General features: G+C 57.1%; 1 protein-coding gene across 1 annotated transcript; it reads right to left on the bottom strand.

Annotated features, from left to right (window-relative positions):
- Positions 1 to 3,640: 3,640 nt before the first annotated feature.
- Positions 3,641 to 7,237, bottom strand: CMKLR1 (chemerin chemokine-like receptor 1). The gene is made up of 2 exons (XM_075167572.1): positions 7,143 to 7,237; positions 3,641 to 6,578 (listed from the first exon to the last, which is right to left on the bottom strand). The coding sequence occupies exon 2, from the start codon at positions 6,573 to 6,575 to the stop codon at positions 5,490 to 5,492; it is 1,086 nt and encodes a 361-aa protein (XP_075023673.1). The 5' UTR covers positions 6,576 to 6,578; positions 7,143 to 7,237; the 3' UTR covers positions 3,641 to 5,489.
- Positions 7,238 to 9,381: the final 2,144 nt, after the last annotated feature.

Raw genomic sequence — 9,381 nt, 5'->3', positions numbered from 1 at the left:
GAAGCTGCGACAGCACTTTCACAAAAGCTCTATAAAGTAGGGGAGATGCGAGTTATAAATCTGAGCAGCAGTAATATTCATCCCTGACAAAAGAAGCATGTTTATTTATCGGCTTTACTATTTTCCGTAAAATTTACGGTTCACAATCTGCCTGAATGCAGAGGAGATAATTTAAACATGGCTCCAACCCGCCTGGCATCGAGGAAAGGGAAAGGGTAACATGTTTATTCTTTTTTTTTTCTTAATTCCAATTCCAAATAAAGAGAGTGATTTATCGGAGAAGGAAAGCACAGCTTTATTTCAGAGCTGTGACAGCTAATTGAAAAAGAACAGTCATTAAGGATGGTAATCTGTTCCACAGAAATTATTTTGGTATATTCTGGAGTAATTTCCCAACCGCTCGTGTGAGATGAGACCCAGTCCCAAGTTTCGGGGCCCTGCGAGCGGCGGGTAATTGCGGGGAGGGGCACGGGGAGGCACGAGGCAGGGCTGGCACGCCACGAGGATGCGCCGGGCGAGGACCGGTCCAGCCGCGGGCTCCCTCGTGCTGCAGCACCATCACCGGGGGCCCGGGGGTCCCGAACCCCGCAGCATGTGGGGCGCATGGGACCCCCACGGGCTCCTGGGGTAGGGACAGGTGGGATGGCTGCGGCTGGGGAATGGGGTCCTGGGGTTGGGGATTGGGGTCCTGGGCTGGGGATGCGGGTCCTGCGCTGGGGGTCGGGGTCCTAGGGGTGGGGCCGGGGGTCCTGGGCTGGGGGTCAGTGTCCCAGCTCCAAAACCTGCTGCTCTCCTTTCCCAGCAAGCCCTGACCTACCCTAAAATCACGACCCCCATGACAGCCTTAACTGCAGGTCTTACGGGGCTGGTGGTGGCTCGGGATCCCATTCACCCTTTGACTCTTAGGTGCTAAACCCAGGTGCACCCCCAGTTACCGATTTCACCGACTCCTGCCCCAAAAGGGGCTGCAGACCCCGGCTGCCACCGCGCCGGCACAGAGCCGTGCCACCCGCAGCTGGACGCTAATCACAGTTTGTGCACGTCACCCTGGAGTTGGCCACAGTGTCATTAGCCTCCTGCCGGCATTAATCAAGAGGACGGCGCTAATTCATAGCTAAGGACGTCTCCCCGCTGAGCGGCGAGTCCGTCAGTCCCTGCAGGAGCGGGGTGGACCGGGGTCAGCGGGACCCCTCCAAGGACCCACAATTTAATATATCGAACCTTCCCATCACCGTAGGGGACACGGCAGGGCGAGCCTCCCTCCCCTGGATGAACAAAATCTCTGGCGCTGCAAAAAAAAGGAGAGCTGAAAGGATGCATCTTCGCCCGCTGTACGAGATGCCGGGGTACGCCTGTAGTATTTGGGCAATATCGGAGGAATTGGGGCAATACTGAGCTGCGTTTCTTTGCCACGCTGCTGAAAGGGAAAGAAAAAATCTGGGTAAGAGGCTCGTGCGCACAGAGTGGTTCTGCTGCTGAAGTTTTATGAGGAATATTTCTGCCCTGTTTCTGTTTTGTATATATGCATTTTTAATGCTCTCTGTTTGATCTATTTACTGCTTGCCTTGACGGGCGACGTGAGAACAGAAATCACCGATATTCCCCGGCTCGCTCAATGCCTGGTGGGTTACAGGGTCCAGTGGGAGAAACTCGGGGGATTTTCCCCTTCTCTTCCCCATCCTCATCCCGAACCCTGCCGGAGGGGGGGAACCCTGCGGGAGGGTCGGAGCAGATAGTCCCGGGGTGTTGGGATGGATGCTGGGGTCGGGGGGGCACCGGGAGCCCGCTGGGATGCAGGAGCCCACCCCATCCCCGCTGCCCTGTCCCCCCAAACAGCCCCAGGGAGGGGGTGGGTCTGCGGGGGGCTCGTGGGGTGCAGGGGGCGATGGGGGAACCAGCCTCCGCCGGGCGAGATGCAGACAGCTCCCAAGCAGAGCCCCAGCTCAGCGCTGGCATCAATAATTCCTCTTCCAGACCAGTATAACAGAGCGTTTGCCAGCTCTTATCTGACAGAGAACACGCCGGGCTGACACGACTAACAGAGCGGGCGGGGGGGAGCCGACACCAGCCCCCACTGCCGGGCTCAGCACCTCCTGCGGGCACAGGGGAAACGGTGCCCTTGCAGCCGCTTTGGTTTGCACAGATACCTTTTTCCCCCTAAAGAGCCATCCGGACTCTTCAGGGACAAATTAAAGGGGGAATCCCACAGAGCGCATCTTTGGGAGATCGCCCACCCGGGAGGCTCGGAGCACCACGCTCCCATCTCAGTCGCTGGCTCCTGGCCATAAAGCCCCAGCCCCGCATCCCCGTGCCCCTCTGCTCCCGGCTGCTTTCCTGCAATCCCAAATTCAGCACCAGGGATGAGGAATACACACTAGGAAGCGACTGCTTACTGGAAAGCCCTGGGATCCCTCCCGCTCCACACGACGAGCTTGAGCACGTACTGGGGATATGTGTATGTAAAACAGGTTTTTTTATTAAATAGGCAAACAGCTACAAAGACGAACTCAAATATTAGGTTTCCCAAGCTGTTATTATAATGATGATTTAACCCAAGGTTATGTACCAAGTCATCACTTTTTTTTTGGAAAGCTGTTTGCAGTAATAATAGATGGGCTTGCAAAATCCAGCCACGAAAATTAGTGAGGAGCATCCCCACTCCAGCACGGCCTGGGAGCATCACGGCACCGGACCAAGGGGCGATGGTATGGCACTGGGTCCTCGAGGGACAGGGGCTGCCCAGTTCCCCCCATCCCACACTGCCCGGCCCACGGCAGGGAAAGGCGAGCCCAGCCGCACCGGCTGTTCCTGCCCCAGCTCTTCAGCGGCCCCAAACCCCGAGCCCAGAAAAGCATCAGTGGTTGCTGGCTCTGGGGTGCACCCTGTCCCCCAAACGGGTCCTGGGCTCCTGCTCTGCCTCTGTCAGTTCTGCGTGTCCCCCTCGCCTCCCCGAGTGCCTGTCTGTCCTCTCCGTCCCATCCGTCCTGTCCGACTGCTCGCAGGAGCCCTGCGACCTTTCAGCAGGTAATTAAATACCGTGTAACACGAGCGAGGGGAGCCTCCTCCCACCGCCAAAGCCTTCCTCCCCTGCAGCCTCCTCGGTCACAGCATCTTCCAAGGCTATGGACCGTGCACAGGTTTTGTGGGAAAAAACCCCTGCGGAGGGTCCCGCAGGCGGCTCGGCAGCGGGAGCAGCCCCGGGCTCGGCCATGGCATGCGGTGCAGCCCAGGGACGGGGCATTGCTCCCCGGGGAAGTGGCCAGCGCTGCTCAGCCTGCCGGTTCCCAGCGCCCAGGAGATGCGGAGACGCCTGTGGCTGGGGGCTGGGTGCCCTGCAGCCACCCCGTGTTATTGAGAGCAGCCCCTATCAGGTGGCAGTCACCAATCTGTCATTAATTTTCTTTATAATCCCCATCCTTCTGCTGTGTTCCCCTTCTGGGCTCAGGCTGGACACCCTTTATTTTCAGGATAAATCCCCCAACGCCTCTGCACCCCACTTTTAGCAGACGGCATCTGCAGCACCCCACGCAATACTGGCGAGGACGGCCACCTCCCTGCCCCGGTGCGGGGGACAAACGTGCCCCAGCTCACACCCTCCGGCAGCGCCAAAACTGCAGCCCAACACACCGGATCCGTCGGCATCCCTGCCCCAGGGACGCTGCAGGCAGCGCCGCGTCCCTCTGCTCCCGTGTAACGGGAGAGGAACGCGCCGACAGCTTCACGGGGTGCAGGCGCTCCGCTCTCTCCCCATCATGCCGACGCTAACGAGGTTATGCAGATCAAGGTAGATCAGCGAGGCTGTGCCGGGGGCGGAGCGGACGCCCCATAATCTGTCTGAAATCCAGCTCCCGCCGCAGCGTCTGCTATGATCCACGGTGTTCCCGCAGCTCGGCGCTGCAGCTCAGTTACTGGGGCTCCGTGATTCGGTTTGTACCTGTGTCGGCCGTGATCCGCTGCTGGCGGGAGCCTGTGAATAGCTCCGTGCCTTTTCCTGGGAGCGGCCTCTTCGCTTCTTTTTCCATTTTTTGTTTTTTTAAAAAAAGCTGTAAATAAATATCTCAGCCTTTGCGGGCACCTGTGAGCAGACTCTCAATTGCCAGCGTGCCGGCCCCTGCACAAAGCTCCCCTGGGCATCGCATGGGCTGGGACCCCCAGGGACCCCCCGAAATGTCCCTGGTACCACTGGGGACTGCCCGAACCCAGCTCCAGGGACCGGCTCTGCTTGGGCACCCGGCGCAGGCGGAGGACTCATTCCTCACTTTCCTGGGAGGGAGAGGCTCTGGGTGACACGGAGAAACCAACACATAAATAAGCGTGACACCGGTGTCACAGCCAAGAAGCCCAAATGGTGAAGGATCTCCCAAATTAACTGTGCATGAAATTGGATAGAGAGGGTGGCTCGGCCCATCCTTCACGGCAGAGATTTGTGTGCGGCGGCAGAGCCTCCCACCAGCGATGGGCAGGTTACTTGCTGCCAGGTCGGGAAGAGACAAAATCTTCCCATAGGACTGACTGATGACACCAGGGAGCAGCCATCAACGGAGCCAGTCCCCGGGTCCACCTGGATCCAGGAGGGGACAGCAGGTCCTCCCCCAGGACCGCACTCCCCAGCCCATGGACCTGTTCCCCGCTGCCACCCGGGCACTTTGCAAGGACCTGCTGGGACTCTCGGCCCCAAGCATCAAACCACTCCGCAAAATGTACCATGTGAAACGTACCCATCGAAGGGGGGGTTGTGCAAAAGACACTTCAGATGAATCTTTCCCTCTTTTTTCTCCCAGTTTTCCATGTCGGTGACCCTGTGCACGAGCCCAGTCCCGCACCCTGGCAGGCAGCCCTGGGTCTGGACCACTTAGGAGACATGCAAGATTTCCTGGATCATCGAGGTTGGGATGTTCAATCCCCGCTTATGAAGACACTTCCCAGGGCCTCTCTGGGTACAAAGAGCCCCCAACACGGTTAAAAACGTATTGCGCTAGTACCAATATACTTTAGGACGTTAACACGAGTAGCTATATGCATACATAGGACATAGGAAGAGCGTCACTAGTTTTGCCGTAGCAGGTATCATCCATGATGGGTGCCCACCCAGCCACCCATCTCGGGAGCCTGGCAGCAGAGGTGCCTTCCCAGGCACATCCTCCGCCCAGTCTCCCCATAACGATGTCTTTGGAATCGGCAGGAACGCCCTTGCCAGGCCAGGCAATGCATAGATTAGGCAGGAATGCCCTGAAATGTTTTCTTAAATAGTTTGGTGCAATCGCAAAGAAAGATTAAGGGCGGTTGTATCTTCTCCACGTGCACAGAGCGGTGGTCTCCAATGCCTGCCAGCCCCCAGGCAGCCAGACCAGTCGAAGAATATGCTATAGGACAGCGTTGGACCATGCTCGTCCCACGCCAGGGGCCACCACAAGGGCGGTCACCATCATAGTGGCGGGCATGGGCAACACCGGAGGACTATGGCCCTCCTGCAGACATCCAGGTTGAGTTTAGAGGACTGTCGTCTCCTTCTCGGTCATTGAAGACATCTTGGAGAAGCTCCTGTGAACGATGCTGGAGTGGCCCATCTCCTCGCTGAGGGCGTTCACCAGTCTGGAAAGGATGGTGACCTTAAACTTCTTAAAGTCCTGGCCCATGAAGACGTAGAGGACGGGGTTCATGCAGCTGTTGGAGGCAGCGAGTGCCGTGGTTATGGGGATGCTGATCTCAAACACGGAGCGCGGGATCATGTCGGGCTCTGTTTCCAGGAGGTTCAGCAGGTGGTAGGGACTCCAGCAAAGGAAGAAGGTGACTATAATGGTGACGATGATCTTGAAGGGCTTTTTGGACTTGGCAAGGCGGTTTCGACGCAAGTTGAAGACGATGGCGATGTAGCAGAAAGTGATGATGGTTATGGGAAGGATGTACCCGGCGAGGAACCTGGTGATGTTCACCGTTCGGTGCCTCATTAGTGCCAGGGCTTGGTAAGACCTATTCCTGGAGAGGGAAAAGTTGCTAAAACAAATCACGGAGTTGTGGGCTTGTGCCGTGTCTCGAAAGACAAGAGATGGGCAGCTCATAATGATGCCGATGGTCCAGATAATCACGCAAACTAAATACGCTAGGTTGGTCGACCGATGGTTTTGAGACCAGACGGGAAAAACCACTGACACGTAGCGATCGAAGCTGATGGTGGTGAGCAGAAGGACACTGGTGTACATGTTGAGGATGAGGAGGAAGGAGTTCAACTTGCACATGACTGTCCCAAAGATCCAGTTGTACCGCATGGCCGTGTAAGCAATGTTTATGGGCAGGAAGATGTTGAAGAGGAAGTCGGCGACGGCCAGGTTGAGGAACCAGATGGCATTGACCGACTTCTTCATCTTTAGAGTTATGATTGCGATGACGAGGCCGTTCCCCAGGATGCCCAACACGCAGGATATGCTGTAGATGACGACGGAGAGGATCCTCGCAACATCCTTCGGGTCGTGGGATGGGTCTGTCCACACGCTGCTGGTCTCCTCATAGGTGTAATCTGGGTAGTCACTGTAGTTATCGACATCATCCAAGTAATTGGACAAATTGGAAAGCGCCATTATCTGTAAATAAATGACAGTCCGGTCAGTCCTGGGCTCTCCGGCTGGTGACGCTTCTCTGCGTGTTCCTGCTGAGCAAACACATGGTGTTAACCACAGCAAGCACAACCCGCGGGAGGGACGCCGGCCCCCCAACACGTGTGGGCACGAGAGGCTGCGGAGAGAGGGGACGGAGCACACGGGTATGGGGGATCCCATGGGGAACCCGCCGCTGGCCCCGGGGGAAGATGCTCCCATGGCTCCTCGTTGGGTTTCCACCCCCCAGCCAAGAGAGACACCAGCTCCCTGAGCCACAGGACGTGATTCAGGCCCTCGTCTCCACCAGGATGTGGCTGTAGCCTCATCCTGCAAAAAACGTCTATTACTTGCCTACTTCCAGGGGAAAAACTAGAACGATGCTTATTAACAGCTCGTTAACAGCTTTGAGACCTTCCAATCTGCAAAATGTTACGGCTCTTCTCTTTTTTTCTCCTGAAAAATTGGACTGAAAATGCAGCACGCAGCGGAGTGCGCGCCCTGCTGATGCCCGGCACCCGGCCCGGTGAAAGCGGCGTTGCACCCGCTCACCTCCCCTCTCCGTGAGCGCGGCTCCGCGCCGGACGCCTGTCGGGATGCGGGGAGAGGCGGCGGTTCAGCGTCCCACGGCACGAAGGCAGCTCCCTCCGCGCAGGTCTAGGGACGGAGCTGTAATATTGAAGCCGAGATTAAACCAAGGCCATTCACCCTCGGACGTGGGGTTATGGGAGGAAACGGAGACTCAGCCACCGCCGCCGCAATTATTTAACCCTGTGCAGCCTCCCCGGCAGCCTGGTGCTGCCCCGCGCCTCGGGGGGCTGTGCTGGCCTGGGGACCCCCCCCCTGGAGCTGGGGTCCTGCACGATCCTAGTAGCTTTTGGGATAACCCAGTACAGAAATCCTGTACCGTACGCTCGGCACAAGCACCCCTCACGAGCCAGCATCAGCAGGTACATGCAAAGAACTCTACGATCAAGCCCACGGTAATGTTGTTATAAATAATTAAAGCTATAAATATGCGTGAGGTGGCTGGACTCTCATACGGTTATTTCTCTGATTAAATCGGTGCCCTGCGTGTTTTAAAATGTTAATTGTGGTAACTTACAGCGCTGTTTGCCATCATCAGGAGCCGGTCTCCATCAGCCGCGTAGAGCCCCGCGTTAGATGGGTTCAACCACTCCCCGTGAACAGCCGCGGTGGGTTGAAGCCAAGAGCCACCACAGGTAATGAGCAAAGCCCGAGCGTGCCGGAGCGAGCTGCGGCAGGAGGGGCGAGCTCTGTGCGAACCCCGGGTCGGGGCATCGCACCCGACCTTGTCCTTGCAGGAAGGACGTGGCTCTGCCTGGCCAGGCTGCACCCTCCTGTTTTTAGGGAGTTTCAGCTCAAAGGTCCCCCTGAGCATCACCCTCCCTGCTTTGAAATCCCCGTGGTGTTTGTGTTGTAACCTATTGTTTCTCCCTGGGCTTTTCCTCCTGTTCCTTCCTGCTATTGCTGCTGCTCCCATCGCTGCAAAGTCCCCGTCCGGGGGCTTAAATCGCAGCCCCGTCGCCTCCCCCCTTGCCGAGCTCCAGGAGACGATAAGCAGCCAAAATAAATAAGGTTTTAGCACAAGGCTGGGGAATTAGTTTGAGCTGGAAGGAGGCCTTGCCCCGGCAAAACCTTGATCGTCGAAAGGATGAATTGAAGTTGATGATCCAGAGGAAGTTACACTATCAGCAGAACCGGCCGTTAGAGCGCTGACTATTCATGTTCCTGGGTAATGAGCTGTCCTGGCCGCTGCCTTTACGGACCAGCGGCTTCCATGTCATCGCCTTTCCAAAAGCAAAGCTGCAGAAAGGCGGGGGAGCCCAGAGTCCTGCATCCATCCTATCCCATCCCATCCCATCGCATCCCACCCCACCGCCCGTGACTGGAGAGCTCCAACGATCCCAGGACTTGCTCTGCCAGAACCCCCAAGAAATGCCACCCGCCTGCCACTTCCACCCTGGTGTCACCGTGGGGTGAGCGAGGGACCCCCCGGGACAGACCGCTGCCCCTCACCACCACGAGGTCAGCCAGACCCCACGCTCGCTGCGGCACCCATCAGTCCCCTGCCCGGGGGGGTGGGAGGGATTCCTGCAGCATTACAGGCTCCTCTTCCAATTGTGCCCATTCATGTATTTTTAATGTAAAATCTCCTCTTTATTATTATTTTTTAATCGCCGAGCCCAGCAAGCGCAATGACATTCAGCTTGACATTTCAAAGCTGTATTTAATGGATTATTTATTTGAATTTTCTGTTTATGTTGCTGTTCGCCCCCCCTCCCGCTTTCTTTTTATTGGGTTTTAACATTTGCCCTTCAGAAGCTGGGCAAGGCAGATGATGTAAAAGAAACCCACCCCAGACCTCTGCCGGGTCGGGCAGCGGGGTTGCCCCGGTCCCCGCTCAGGACGAGGGGGTGACGATGGCTCTGTGTCCCCACGGGGTTTGGCAGACGATGGGTTTGTTTCCAGGGCCCGTGCTAAGCTATCGCAAACCCCAAGGCAGCGGACGGGCAGCTGCCGAACCCGCCGTGAACCTCCCGGGATGGCTCTGGGCACCGGGGGTGGGATGGGGACCGGGGCTGGAGCCCAGAGCCACCGGCAAATCATCCAGCAAATACCCACCTGCCTCCGAAAAATCCTCCCGAAAAATGGAGAGTCTGAGGGGTGGCCCCGTGAAACCTCCTCTCACCGCAAACCATTTCTCATTGCAAAAAACCCAAAGCTTGGAAAAAGAAAAAAGCCACATAACCATGAGCGAGTTTCAACG

This window comes from Calonectris borealis, chromosome 18 (assembly GCF_964195595.1).
Source record: "Calonectris borealis chromosome 18, bCalBor7.hap1.2, whole genome shotgun sequence".
NCBI classification, from domain to species: Eukaryota; Metazoa; Chordata; class Aves; order Procellariiformes; family Procellariidae; genus Calonectris; species Calonectris borealis.
The sequence above is the reverse complement of the archived record's forward strand: the minus strand, read 5'-3'. Positions and strand labels throughout refer to the sequence as shown.